General features: G+C 37.7%; 1 protein-coding gene across 1 annotated transcript; it reads right to left on the bottom strand.

Moving 5' to 3' along the window:
* Nucleotides 1-5,212: 5,212 nt before the first annotated feature.
* On the bottom strand, nt 5,213-14,772 carry lnpa (limb and neural patterns a). Its single transcript, XM_054615409.1, has 13 exons — nt 14,679-14,772; nt 13,717-13,815; nt 13,193-13,234; nt 10,610-10,797; nt 10,458-10,516; nt 10,309-10,349; nt 8,752-8,835; nt 8,599-8,650; nt 8,281-8,502; nt 7,109-7,214; nt 6,828-6,898; nt 6,356-6,514; nt 5,213-6,193 (listed from the first exon to the last, which is right to left on the bottom strand). The coding sequence occupies exons 2-13, from the start codon at nt 13,741-13,743 to the stop codon at nt 6,021-6,023; spliced, it is 1,224 nt and encodes a 407-aa protein (XP_054471384.1). The 5' UTR covers nt 13,744-13,815; nt 14,679-14,772; the 3' UTR covers nt 5,213-6,020.
* Nucleotides 14,773-15,399: the final 627 nt, after the last annotated feature.

The raw sequence follows: 15,399 nt of genomic DNA, 5'->3' as shown, positions 1-15,399 counted from the left end.
GAAATTTCTCAATAGTTGGCCTCAACCTATTGTGATAACTTTGGAAACAAACACACAATAGCTTTACGAATCTCTGCTTACTTACTTCTGCCATTTCCATGGATGGAGGTACTGGCCTCAGAATCAGAGTTGGTTCCCTGGCTGCTGCTCCTAAACCTAGAGAGGATGAAATGCAGTGGGGGAAGACATATTCAAATCAAAGTTCCACAGTGTAATGTTTTCCAAACTGATCATATGTTATGTATATACAATCTTAAGTTGAAAAGTACCAAGTAACTATAGCTGTTAAATGTGGTGAACAGAGAACACTGTCTATGTGTTTTGTTCAAAATGTTGTGAAGTCGAAGTATAACGTTAAAGTAGCATTAAATGGAAATACTAGTAGAGTTCCAGTATTTCAAAATTGTGCTGAAAATAACGGAACAGTATTTGAGTTTATTTACTAGGACAAATTAACCCACGGTCAGTACAACGTCAGTTACGTTATCGTTTAAACTGTTTCCAGGTGAGAAGCACTGCAGCATCTCTGCTCCACCTGTTGCCTAGCTAGCTCTAGCTAGGCACCGTTAGCAATTTCTCACGTGCTAATTTAAAAACAAGGCTGCTTTCCTCCAGTGGAATTTCACTGTCGTACATTAAGTGTGGTGTCTAAATTCAAGACTTAACTAACTTATAACGCTATAAAAAGCTAGTTAACTTCACTATTTTGCATAATTGTACGTAAAAAGTTGTGCTCTCATTGGATGTAGGTTTGGCTGAAACTCACCGTTCCTATTGGCTGGTATGAATGTCGCAACGTTTATATACATTTGGTCTCAACGTGGATGTAACATTACAGTAGAAAAATAGATACATGTAAAGTATGCTTGTTTGAATAGATATATAAGTAGATGTTAGCCTATGTATTGGTCAGTGAAAGTGTAATTATATAATAGAATATTTTAAAGCATTTCATTTTTCCACCCTTGTCATGGTTCCACCTACTATGTTTTTATGTCTCTTCTTATATTATCTTGTCTTATCTCGAACATGTTCCTGTGTTAGGAAACTGTTTTAAAATACAACACGTTCATCAATAGTATTAAACTCTGGCGTATTTTCAAGGCCTATCTTTTTATCATAGTAGTGTCTGCTGCCTGTCATGTAAAATAATTGTATGTCCCTCTCCTTTTAATGGATTACACATGATCGGTTGAACGAACTAGTTGTTGAACTTGCCAGAAGTCAGCGGGTCAGTTCATTATACATTATTCCACTTTTACAGCACTGCCAGCTCACCGCTGAAAGTGCATACTCTATGTCATCCTTCAAGATGAGTGAGACACATATAGAAGAGGCAGGACTGCGCACATCCTATAACTGTCCTTCTCTGCAGGCCTTTCGACACACACACACACACACACACACACACACACACACACTGGAAGCTCTCGTCTTTCCATCTGGTGAAGTGGGCTGTTGTGATTGATTTGTGGATTTGCTCCCTCTTTTTTCTCTCCATTTAAGTGAAATAATGTATGGAAGCAATCTGGCGACAGACATTTTGGAAAATCTATTTGAAATCATTTCAGCTGAAGCCATGGCAGTTTGTCTTCTTAGGGGAGAGGAGCAAAGTATAATTGTCTGCAGTCTAGTAAAACACAGTATAACTGCCATCACACTTGACTGAGCTTATAGCCAGCTAGTCCCATGGCCTCTAGAAGATAGAGCAGTTAATGTTCCCTTTTATTTTAGAGGATATGTCACTTGTATCGCAGATTTATACCATGATACAGCAATTTTGTCCAAACAGATGGATAATGGTGTCACCAGCAAAAAGCCCTGTTTTTATTGAGTTTAGAGCATATTGTTTAGATAGGGGGCTGTGTTGAACAGCTCTGCCAGCGCTTTCTCTCTTTATCTCTCTAATCTTGCCAGTATTAGATTTGATCATTTTTGTTTGAAGGAGGAAAATGTGGCTGTAATGGCTTCCTAATAGCAAACACAGGGGATACAAATCCAGAGACCCTGTTCTGTAGTGCTTCCATAAGCACCACTGATTTATAGAGGTCTTTATGACAGAAAGGAAAATGATCTGCTGCAGGTATAAATCAGGTGAGGAGTAGGAAATTGAACTTAGATATCATCTTGTCAGATGCTTAATGCTCTTCCTCCTGTCACATTCGATAGGACCAATTTGGAGAATCCTGCAGAGGTAAAAAGAAGACAATTAACAATGACAGTGTGGTAATAGATGAAGCTATAAAATGAACCTGCTGCCTGCAGGATGCTTTGTATGATTTCCACATGAGGTAGTAGCAGGGGTGTGTTGTATCGGCCTTCCATTTCTTCCCTATTTGGTTTTTGGTTTCTTGAGCACATAAATATGTAATACTTTAGTAAAACAACAAGAAAAAAAAAAAGAGATATACATATATTTTGTGCTCTGCACTATAATTGAATTATTATCCTGCATATGACAGGACTTGTAAATTTAGGTTAACCTTGTTTTTATGTTATTGATTCCGAGGGCATGTTCTCTGCTGACACTATATCAAATTAATCAATATATCAATTGTCTATGTCTATGTGTATGTGCAGGAACATTGAAAGTAAGAATAGCCTAAATATATTATATTATTTGGAGTTAATTCAGTGTATGCTAGTACCTCAAACTTAAGTTTTTTAGTTTTAATACTATAATGTAATAGATATCTCCATGCATAGGCTGTATAGGCATATGTCCTTCTCTAGTTTATTATTTAATCATGGTACAACAGTTGATTGTTTGCAATAATAATTGTTAAACTGTATGAGCGCTCAAACAGATGTCATCACTCAGTGGTGTAATGAGTTCAAGATAGGACAGAGAATGACAATGCTCTCTGATCCCTGAATGTCACTCTGGCATAAACTACAGCACAGTGGTTTATTGCTGGCATCATGTATTCAGCGGCACGCATTCGTGATTTGACAGATTGAATGTGGGGGGGAAAATGGAGAGCCATCCATCTGGGTGTGTACGTTTCAAACGACTTGAATTTTAAAAACTAATTTCTTGGAGGCTGATGACCTTTTGTGAAAAACTGCTCAACTTTGTCATGTGGCAATTCAAGCCCAAGCAGCTAAGGAGCAACAGTAATAACCAGAGATCCAGTGCTCGGGAACCATCGCCCCTCGCAGCTCATCAAGCCAAGCTCTTGTATAATCTAATCTGATTTTAATGCTTCTCTGAAGGAGATTGTGCTCTTATTACTGTGTAATGATGCTGTTGTCAAGAGCCAATGGTGATGTCTGATATCAAAACCATGTTAAACTGCTTCTGTGACACTCATCTCAGCATTTTCCACATCGCCTCCAATGCACAATGGTTTTGTGCTGTATATTTATGACTTTGTTGTTCTTCCTGTTGCATTCTACTTTATGATGGACAGAAACATGGTACATCTTTAAAAATCCCTTCTTTATTACCTTTGTGTGATATGGGGCTTTTTTCGTATTCAGTACAGTAGATAGAGCATAACGATGAAGGTCTTCGCTGAGATGAGGAGAATTTTGAAGTGCTCACACTCGGGGGCAGCAAATGGAAAAGTGACAAGCCTGGTGCACTTGTCTATTTTACTTATTCTGTGCCTCTGTTTCATATTCTGCTTCGCACCGTGGGGTTATTTTCCTCCGGGGTTCAGAAGGGCACGCTCTTTCATTTCTACAGAAAATTGTTTCGCAGGATTTCAATCTTTGGCTGCTAGATATGACAAAACACAATATCAAGAACACTTATGTTTCTTATCTGCCATTTTTTCTGGGTATAAATAAAAGATCAGTATAAATTTGAGTCAAGTGGCCTCGAATGCACATGTGAGAGATGAGTATGAAAAGAACTATGAACCTTGGGACAGCTGCACTGTACATTTTCATCTCTTGCTCAAAATTACCCTGGCACTGGGGCTTTGTATGTCATTTGTCATCCTTGAAAATCAATTAGTGTCTCCATGATAGCAATCCAGATGAAATCCTTTTTTTCAGTTGGACACAAAAACCAGAGTGTATCTTTTGTTTTCACATAATGCAAACAGTATTTCTTCGAACTATTCATGTAAAAGGTTGAGATCAAGGTCAATTCGGTGCAAATTATAGTATGAACATCCTGATTAGAGAGTTGAAAGGTAATTTCAAATATTAATCGGTCTAAAAAAGGCTTTGTTTGCCTCCATATAAATGCTAATACTTATAAAGGCAAAGATCTCTCTGTGAAAACTCATCTGTCTGTGAAATTCTTCATGCATTGTATGGATAAAAGAAAACCAAATGAAAAACTGAATGTTTTAAAACAAATAATAATTCTCTGACTATGGGATACAAACTGTCAAGAAATGATTCAGTGCTGTGGAATCAAAAATATTACTCAAACATACATTTTCAAACCACATAGCACAGAGATCTTTTTGTGATATATTACTTATGATGATGCACATATGTTCAGGCTATGTATACTGGACAACCTCCCAATGGTGTGAAAACATCCAAACATTGTCCTATTGATGTCCCATTTTTTTCCCCTGTTTGTCTCTTGTCAGAGGTCAACCTCAAACAGCATGCGGTGGAATCAGGCGTTACTGTCTATGTCACATTGATGCATTACAAGGCCCAGGAGGTTACGTCTCTGTAAACATACATTATCAAAACCCATAGAAGACGTGGGGTGTTGACCTCTCCGATAGTTTACGGTCTATCTTCAGGGGAAAAAGGGTCATGTGATGGCGGAGAGCAACTTTGTAGCCGCAATGAGTTTCTTGTTGCAAATGAAGAGGGTCAAGCAATCAAGACTGGTCGGGCTCTGTGTCAGCCCTATTATCTTACTCTGTCTGAAATGATCAATGAGCTAAAATAAAATGATCACAAGCTAAAATTGGCCTGCTAATGAAAACGGACTGTTTAAACATGCTCCTGAGTGAGAAGCTGGCCGGAGATAAAAATGGGGCGGCAGTTTAAAATACATGACACAATGAAGGTGGCAGGAATAAATGAAAGATATTGCCATCATGGCTATTTACATGTCAGTTTGACCTTTTGATTCATATTTTGATGTCTGTAAAGAACAACATATAAAATGTTTTCACGGCAACATCAGTCAAATAATTCTTCAGCATATGCCTTATTGAAAAAACAAATAAGCATCTGTCTCGCTGAATGTGTTGTGACTGAACACACACACACGTACACATATGCTCTCAAAAAGTTTATTATTTATTCAGAACAAGAATTCCGACATACAGCACACAGATACAGTCTGTAAACAGTTCAATGACTTTATGGTCTATATGTAAATAAGTTGTATCGACAACTCTCTGAAACAGAGAATTAAAATATAAAAAAGGCACTTAGGGCAGGTGCACAGTACGGACATAAATCTTCTCCATTTTAGCGATAAATACATGGTGTATATGCATTCCTATTATGGTACCATGGTTGTGTAAACGTGTTAGCATCACCGTGCTGCAGAGTATCTCAGTCATCACCTTCATGAAAGGCACAGCATTATAGAAAAATATTTATAAATATTTCCCATAAATAACATTTTGTTTTCCCCACAAAATATTTGTTGTTTTGTTTCCACAGTATCAAATTAACCAAGATAGAATACTGTTGAGAAATTCAGTCAAATACAAATAAAATATGGATAATAAAATAAAGAAAACACAGGAAAATAATTTTCCTATACAAAATCCCCACCATGTAGGATAATCCTTACAGCTTTGAATAAGATGTTATGAGAACGGGAAGGAAATGTAATCAGACAGGAAAGTTGGGTTGTATGGAGGTTGCAGCCAAATGCTAGCATTATGCAATTTAATATTCATGGCTAGAACTATAAAAGCTATTCTCAAAAGAAAGGACATTCTGTACTGTAAGTTGAAAATCACATCAACTGCTGACTTGTTATTGTGTTATTTCAACTCACGGCATTTACTTGCAAGTCAACGGTTATCACATTGTTCCAGCCTGACAGCCTACAGTGTTGAAATAACTACTGTACTGTTTTATTCCACTTCCATGGCAGACACATCTTGCTCTCCGTCAGATTTCTCAGAGGGCAGATCTTGTGACTCTGGGTTGCTTTGGCTGTCTGACGCAGAGCTGGGCTCTGTGGTTGTTGGTGTGCATGGCTGTTGGGTGTCTGTGTCAGTGGAGACGTCAGCAAGCTTGGTTTGCCCTGATTGCGATAAAAAAATTATAAACATTCAGCTTAGATTTGCATACATTTAAAGTTTTTTTTCTAATTTATTAATATTTTATCAACATTTAATTTCTAAATGCTTTAATATTGGTAACATTTGCATTGTGTAGATAAAACCTGTTCAAGTGTCATTCTCACCTAAAAGTGATTGGTCGTCATCTTCGTCAGCAGCAGCAGACGAAGGTAAGGGTGCCTCAGAGGACATCTTCAGTTCGCCAGTGACCTCAGGGAGTCTGGGTGCTTGAGGCCTGGTCTTTCTCGCAGGGTTCAAGAAATAACAATATGCACATCGGAAGGCTGAAAGCACAAAAATAAAACATCGTACACATAGTTTATGTCACTTCTCTAATACATTCTCAGAACAGACATAGATTAATATACATGAATATGAACCAATGACAGAAAATGCCTGAGATGCATAAACACTTCAGATTGATGTGTAGCACTGGTTTGCATATTCAATCTTGATGCGTTTTTGCTTACAGGGGTCGATTGTGGCAGAGGCATTTAAGAGCTCTATGATATACTACACTGCCAAATGCTAGAGGGCAAATGAAGGCGCAGTATTTGATGGAGACTGACAAGAGTGTTGTGTTACTTTAAGTCTTACCAACATATTCAAATTCCTCTTTTAATGCCATGCCGTTATGGGACAGACACTGCTGACAGATGAGAGCGTATCTATGAGGGAGGAAAGACAATCCAGTTAAGACATTAAGGCAGGCATTATATTACATAAAGATAGTTCAGCACTGCATTTAATATAAGTTGTCTCAGAACCTGCTTCAGATTACTTTAATTATACAATCCTACAAATCGATATATACAAAATATGTGTGATGTGTTTTAACGAATCTAAATTGTTCCTGTTCAAAAGCAGAGGTTGAGTACCTGTTCTGAGGGCCATCTCCAACAAGATACTCAATGACTCTGTCCATTGCGCCTCTTTCTCTTGGGACCACAGGTCTGGCCAGGGGCGGGCCTGGGGGGTGCATCCCTGTTAAAGAACATCAATGCATGTTAGAAATAGTCTGTAGAGTCTGTTACATACAAACTGCATTAACCAGGGGCTGCTTACAGTAAAAACTAAGTGAAATAGTGAGGCTGAAATCCACAGTTTACTGCACAAACCATGATGAATATCACAAAAACCTGCCCCTTTTTCTTAATGAATTAACACTGCATCTCACTTGCAAAGCACGTCCAGAATCCCTGCTGTGTTGGTGAGTAGTAATTAATATAATCTAACATCAAGAGCAATCATAGGAAGATGACTGGTCATTTCTGTGAGACTTGGCACAGTCTCAATATCCTGCTGGTTATTAATTTACCAACATATGGAAACTCTGTGGTGACTCTTTGTATCAAATTGCTTTTCACTTTCAATTTTCTGCAGAAGCAGGTGATAACATCAAGTCATGTAAACCATTTGCAAGGTGTTTCCAATGCCAAAGGCAATTTCACCAAGCATTAAAAGACATTTAGTGAAATTCCACCAGCATTGCCCAGAGAACAAACGCAGGTCTGGCTAATTAATCATAGTTAATGTAATCCTGATACGTGCATAGCTCACAGTTGGCATTCCACATGGCAATTACAGCATGCAGCTTCCTCTAGGAACACATGTCCTTTACCGTTTGCACTTATTTGCATCTGCTATCGAGTGTTCATAGTCCATAAATAATTTATATTGAATAGCCGGCAACTCTGCACTCCACAGATGTCTTCCGTATACAGCAAATGTTCTATGGAAAGTTTTCATCGTGTTGGCTGGCTTTGTAAAGCCCAAGCATAAACATTCTGACTGTATCAAAAGATATCGCCCATTTGTAATCTTAGTTCACAATTATACACAAGTTTGAGAAAGGCTGAACCTTTGAGTAAGATAGTTAAAAAATACATTCATGCAATTACCATTACAACTACTCTATAACATATACCACCCTTGCTGACAACACACACCACAGAGCCTTGAGCAACTAGGGACACAGAGCCAGGGAAGAGTAAATCACACCTTAATCGACCACATTATGATGTGGTCCCCCTGTGTGCAGGTAACTCACCGACTCCTTGAACAGGTGTTCCAGGGGTCACAGGCCTCCTCATCAAGCTCTGCTGAGCAGCTATAGCAGACAGGCTCCTCTCTGGGGGTCCACCTGGAGCAGAGTGGGAGGACCGTCCAGGATAGGTGGGCCCAGAGGTAAGAGGGGGCCGAGCAGCAGCGCCGCTTGCAGGATTCACTGCCACTGAGGGGGTCTTTGGGATGATATTGCGTTGGCGGAGCTCTAACTCAAAAAAGATAGCAGTTTGCTTAACAATGGTAAGACTTGAAAAGGGAAAAGTAGGGGAAATAGTGCGTAGTTTTCAGAACTCATTGGTACCTTGGCCTGGTTTTGGAGTCATCTGAGGTCCAACTGGAGTGGATTCAAGCTCCTTAATACAGAATACAAGAGTTCAAAGTATGTTTTTTTTATATGGAAAACAATTAGACAAATTGATTGATGTTACAAAAGGTAAAACAAAAAAGGACTCACAATTTTTCTCTTGGAATCAGGATCAAATCTCTCCAGAATCATTTTAGCATTTTTATATGTCTCTGTTTCCATAACTTCTTCAAGCTGAAAAAAACAAGACATTAAATAGTATTATTGCATTAATGCTTACATTATTTTTCCAATACATTGCACAAAGAAATGATTCCTTCTATTGCTTAGTTACCATTTGATGGTCATTAAATGTAATTAATAGGAGTTTCATCAACACACATTAATATCTAAGAATCACCTACCCTAACATTACACATAAACACAAGAGAGGGCACAAATACTTCACTAAATAGTACATCTTCATTTAAGTACTAAACATTTCCAAATGTTTACATATAATATGAAGAATAATTACATTCACTACTTCGATAATGGAGAGTGTGAAAATCCATCAGCCCTAATTATTGAAAGTTATTAGACTTGACAGAGGATGACAAGCAATTTCTCAGATTTATTTCTTTCCTGCACTGAGGCTATTAATTAAAGCGACATTAGCAGAGTGGTTTACTGGGTTAAGTCACTGTACCAATTAAACTCTGTCTGTACAGATCCTAGATTAGCAAGCATCTTGATGCAGAATGCTGAGAGGATCAATAGGAGCAATACTACAAGGCCTCCTAAGAAACCTGCAGAATGAAGTGCAAGTCTTCACTTTGCTGGAGACCACTAGACATCAAAATGACAATGTGTTCCACAGAGATTATTACTTTTATAATAAGTTTCTCTCACTTATCTGACCAGGGTGCAAGACACAGATGCATTAAAATTTTTAATTAGATTTTTAAGTTTTAAAATATCACTTTGTAAATCTCTCAAGCTTGCAGAGGTGGACAGGGACATTGCAGAGAAAATCTCTAGGATGCTTGTTGTGCATTTTTTGTAATGGCTTAATAACTACTACTGCTACACTGAGTGACATGGTGAGACTAAACAATACCAAAGAAAAAAAAAAAAGAATATAACAGGCTTATAACTAACTTTGTCAAGCAACCATTGTCTTAAACTGATGCATGATTAATGATGCATAATCTCCGAAAATATTTTGGTTTTCAAAAAGAAATAAAAAATCTTAAGTATGAAGCTTACTGTGCTCATCGGTAGAACAAACGATTGGTATGCAAATAAACCTCATTTAGAAGAGATTAAACAGTTGGTCAGGTGTTAAGTTATCCAATAGCTGTTTTTGTTAAATAATTGGCAGTTGGTTGCTGAGGTGTTGGCTCAAAATGGGGCAAACTGGTAAATTGTTAAATAAAAAAACGTTATCTGTGATGTTGACACAGTATTTCCCATCTCTAGCACAACCACTGAAACAATTTCTATATATATTTAAGATACGTGAATGAGATTAGAATCTCACTGGCAAAAAACAGGGAAACATTATGGTCAGTACTTCTGTCATTTAGGTTCAGGCAAGATGCCGGGCTGTTCTGATCTTAAGTGTTAAATGTATCAGTCTTTGGAGTGAAAAGCAAAGGGAAAGTACAGATCAAAAGCCAAGGAATAATATAAATGAAACTGGACGAATATAAAAACATCACTTACTATTTTCCTTTTTTGTGCTTTAAGATCTTCTAATTTTTCATCTGAAAAAAACCAAAACATTTTACTTGAAATTCCAACACCAGTTTGAACATAAACAAAAATGACCATTATATGGTAAGTTATGTATAAATATTCAAAAAGGATCTTACTATTTCTTTCAGTTCTTCGTGAAAAAATAATAATGAGGATTTTTCGAAGTAACCAAACTCTAATAAAGGCAAAAGAATGAAAAAGTTGATTGGTAACAACACATTGTAGTGACAGTTCAGTGAAAATGTGACTGAATATTTCGCACACTTACAAAAACGGAAATATTACGAAGGGAAGAGACAATATGAGCTGTCCCATCAACTGTTCAGGCAGGTAGCAGAAATACACAACTATACATGTGATCAGGAAAAGAAGAGCCGAGTACAGAAGCAGTCGCCCGACCCATATCTTCAACTGCCTCTGATACTTCTCACTGTATTCTTCAAGGATCTGTATATCCTGTGAGGAAAAAAGTCAAATATTGTGTTAGAACACAAATGAGATTCCTATTAGTAAGACATTACTTTGGTTAAGTGAACCAGTTTTTTCATTCAAACTACAATTAATCCAAGTGCCATAAGAATAACCATTATTGTTTTACACACATTTAGAGCTCGGTCTCATTTAATGGATAACAGTGAAACACAGCTCACTGCTTCAAAGCAACATCAGTTTGATTATTTCATATGCAATTTGCATTCATTTTATATATTGTGATATGCAATTATCTGAGAGAGAGAGACAGCACCCACACACACAGAGTTCACAAGAGTTCCCGGTGAGTTAAACTAACTCCTTATGGTGAGGTGAGATTTAATTGTGGTGACATGTTTCCTGTTCCGGCCCTCAGGTCTGGATCATTAATTACAGCAGGCTTTTCCAGTAGAGCGCCAGCCCTACATCCCTTTAGGATTTTGTACATTTGGACGAATTTGAAAGTATACTGAAAATATTTTATCTGTTTTATAAAGTACAAACTAAAGTACATCAGCAAATCCAGGGTGACTACTGCCTTAAATGCTATGTCTCTCAACAGTGAAGATGGGTGTCATATGTTTACATGTTGAACTTTTGACAATGAACACCAACATCTTAAGCATGAATGGAAATTTAAAAAAGGTGAACATGCAGCATATCAGAGAAATATAAGTCAAACACTGCAGTAACTAGTGGGAGCATACCAAACAAAGGCTATCGTCATGATCAGACTTCTCTACTGGCAGAAAAGGCAGTTATTTATATAATTCATTATAATTTTCCAATTCATAAATGGCTCATTCATCTCTTGTTCATATAGAAAGGTTACCTCACTGTGTTAAAGCGCTGGTTACCCTATCTATAAATAGCTGGTGGACAGAATGGGACCCTCTCTGGTCACTATGGTTCTCCTATAACATGTGTGTCTGTCACTCTAAGCACTGGATAAACAGATCTCACATTCAGCCTTACAGTATAACACGCATGCATTTGCGTATGTGTGGTGCAACCATCCCCATGATTTCTCTATAGAGGAAAACTAGCAGGCCAAACAACCGTCTCTTTACCACGTCAATGTCCACATGACCTCTTCACTATATGTGTAGTGTCTCTTGCTCCAAGGACAGGTGCTGAAAATAGCCTAACGCTAGCTTAACTGTAGAAGAGCACTAAAGCCCCATCAGTCAGCAAATGAGGAGGTGATATAGCATTCGTTGACACATCAGTTATTGTCAAAAAAAGCTTCAGGCTTATGGTCAAAAGATGTAAGCTTATATGACATGTAATCCGTAGCACTGTTTCTGTATCAAAAACAGGCTGAAGTGTTCACTAAGCACCAGTGAAATAATACACAGACAGGTTGTAATCAAACGCCCAGGTAGGCCAAAATGATTTAGCATTGGAAGCAAAGGCGAACTGTAAAATGATTACACAATTTGTCCTTTGTGAACCATTGCACTAATTTCCAGTTTTACCTCCAAATGAAGTGGAAGAGATAATCTGGCAAAACCTGTTTTTGTTGCCCCTTTGGGCCTATTTTCAGTGATATCACCACATTCACAGATCTTTGCAATTACTTTGGTGAGTAAAACGTTATCATAACCAATATAACTGATGGCCAGAGCTACAAAAATAAAACTCAAGTTGTAATGAGCCGTAGTCTACCTTCAAGCACTGTTTATGCAAATAAGCAATTTACCAGTAACCGTCCCTTCATATGTCCCGCTGACTGTGGTGCTGCAGTGTGAATAGTTTAAATTGCTTATCGTATCAAGTCTGTGCATACTGAGTCTGTACAGATCATGAGTGTTTCTGACATGTATGTGTTTAATAAATAACATAGGGCATAATAACACTGATGCATTTGAGGTTCAGTTTTAATGATAATGCTTCATCTGTGTTTCACTCATTTGACTGACAATGGGCGCCGTCTTTAAACTTGGACGCACCCAACCTCAAGAGATTCATTGTAAAATACTTCTGTTCTGTTTAATGTAAACAGGGCAAAAAGCACAAAGAAAACACTGTTGAATTTCTTGCATGAGGCACTTGCTCACACTATTTTTATCGTCAAAGGTTTACAATTATTGTGTAGACTATCTTCCATATGAATGACTTCATCTGTTTATGTATACCAATTGTTGGTTTGGTAATGTTTGTGAAAATGTTTTTGTTTACAGGGTTTTTCTACCAACCCAAAGTGCAGGTTAGGTAGTAAAATGTTTAGCTAGAGCCAGGACTTATTGTGCTTTGACAAATGTATAGCATGTTATCTCACACAACAAGCAAATATATAAAATCAAGACTTTTAATCAATCAAATGTCAAATGTGTTTAAGAGAATTCAGAACAGCACTTTTGGCATTTCACAAGCATACCTTATCGATTCCCTCCAAAATCTCCACAGTGGATGGCTTAGCCTGTAAGGCAAACATTTGGAAATCCAAGTCAGAGAGAAGAAATGATGACATCTGCCATTACGACTTTACTCTTTTAGCAAGCAACTTCCTGAATAGATGTGGAAACTTCCTGTTTCATCTACCCATTTCTGCACATTTTGTATATGCGTCACATTTTTCTTCTTTTGTTGTCGTTCACGATATTAATCAGTTAGCCTGTGCATGCAAATATGCTAAGGAATGAAAATGCCAGGAGGAGTATTAGCATAAACATCTGGAAGTATGTGACAACTATTTGTGCCTGAAGTATGGTGTGGTTGAATTATTTGTCCTACACATTCATGGAAGCTGAGTTCTTATCAAATCTAAAGTTAAAAAAAAGATTGTAACTACACATGTTCTTTGAAAGAGCAAATCTATTGCAATAATAAGAGTATTTGTATTAATGCAGCTGCATGCAATACAAGTAGAAAGACACAAACAGTAAAGGTTTGTAAACGAACCCTCCACCGTGAGATGACTGCACCCATGTTGTTCAAGGACTGTAGGATATTCTGTTCTGGGACCCTCCTCTGGTTTCCTCAAGCGAGTTAACTCTCCACCTGTTGACAATAGTTACTGGCTTCAATATACACTCAGTTAGCAATGTATGAGGAACTAATGCAGTGTAATACAATTGATTAAAACATTTGATACAACTAAAAACTTTAGAGATGAGGATGTTTGAGACAGTGATGGATTGTAATGCCCTGTACTAATGTGCTCTTAATTATTCTAGCATTATAATGTGTGGTTATACAGTACCAGTCAAAAGTTTGGACACACCTTCTAATTCAATGTTTTATTTTTTTTTTTCTACATTGTAGATTAATATTGAAGAAATCCAAACTATGAAGGAACACATATGGAATTATGTGGTAAACAAACAAATGCTCAACAAACCAGAATATGTTTTATATTTTAGATTCTTCAAAGTAGTTCAATGAGAAGGTGTGTCCAAACTTTTGACTGGTACTTTATGTGAACAGAAAAGTTGAAACATCACTCAGTATAGTTGCAATACAACACATCAGCTCCACAAATAACTGCCTCCAAAATAACCTTAAGGTTGCAGCCACTCAAAGGCAACTACAATGACGTCAAGTAAGCAAACTTAACAAGTTCACTCCGTGTTTTCGGAGGCATCTGACATCAAAGTACAGTGTTGCCATGTCTCTATGTGCAGCCTACGTTTCCAAAATAACTTTCCACCCACTCAATGCATGCATCACTGTTAGCCTTAGCATGGCCGCAGCACTATCTAACTATGGGTTAGCTCACCGCTAGCTGCGGATGCTAACACCAAAGAAAGCTCGTAGTTCATCGAGACAAGCAACAACTTAATGAACGAGCTTTGTAAAAGAATGCAAGACGGCAAAGTCAATGAATCACAGACAAATGTTTGGAGATGCAGTGCAGTGTTTACCTAGTCTGAGTACGTCCCGGTTTAGACAGCCTGCAGCCGGACAGCAGTCCTCCTGTCCTCTGACGGAGAGTGTGAGAGCCAAGATGGGGGAGTGTCCGCTGAACGAGCCGCATTAACATGAGCACTGCCGGGCCTTGAACGCATCGTCTGTGTGTGTGAGGAGGCCGGGGGATGACCTGGTGAGGGCTCTTATGCAACCCTAGTAGGCCTGTACTATTAAAGGGAAATAAACACTATCACATTGGGGAAAGTTTTTCATAAGTCAAAAATGAAGTTAGTCTGTTGTTGTTGTTGTTGTTGTTTCTGCTCTGCTCCCAGTAGACCACATGACAATAAAAACCTCTGCAATACAAATACACTGTGCAATACAATAGTTTCTGTCTGTATATATAATATTTCAGTTACTGTGGATTCTTTACTGTTCTTTTTACTGCTCATTTGCTTATTTATAATACTTATTTTGATCTTTTTTTACTATGTCTCTTGTTTGCACTATCCTCTATGCTGCTGTAATCCTGTAAATTTCCCTGCTGCGGGACTAATAAAGGATTATCTTATTTTATCTCTTATCTCTTCTGTTGTTGTAGTATGAAGAGTGATTAACTAAAAAAGTGGATGCCATTACCAATTTTGGTATATATTGCCCAGAAGTCCACTTTTTTGTTCATCTTTTAATCTTAAAGTAGATTTTTTTGTATCATATACAGTACCAGTCAAAAGT

This window comes from Anoplopoma fimbria, chromosome 16 (assembly GCF_027596085.1).
Source record: "Anoplopoma fimbria isolate UVic2021 breed Golden Eagle Sablefish chromosome 16, Afim_UVic_2022, whole genome shotgun sequence".
Classification (NCBI taxonomy): Eukaryota; Metazoa; Chordata; class Actinopteri; order Perciformes; family Anoplopomatidae; genus Anoplopoma; species Anoplopoma fimbria.
Note: the sequence above shows the minus strand (reverse complement) of the source record. Positions and strands in the feature narration are given on the sequence as shown.

Coding starts and splice junctions, on each gene's coding strand:
- lnpa (XM_054615409.1), bottom strand. CDS start 13,743: ATGGGTGCAGTCATCTCACGGTGGAGG. Junction 13,235..13,716: donor CAGTCATCTCACGGTGGAGG/GTTCGTTTACAA, acceptor TTTGCCTTACAG/GCTAAGCCATCCACTGTGGA. Junction 8,836..10,308: donor AAGCACAAAAAAGGAAAATA/GTAAGTGATGTT, acceptor TGTTTTTTTCAG/CTTGAAGAAGTTATGGAAAC.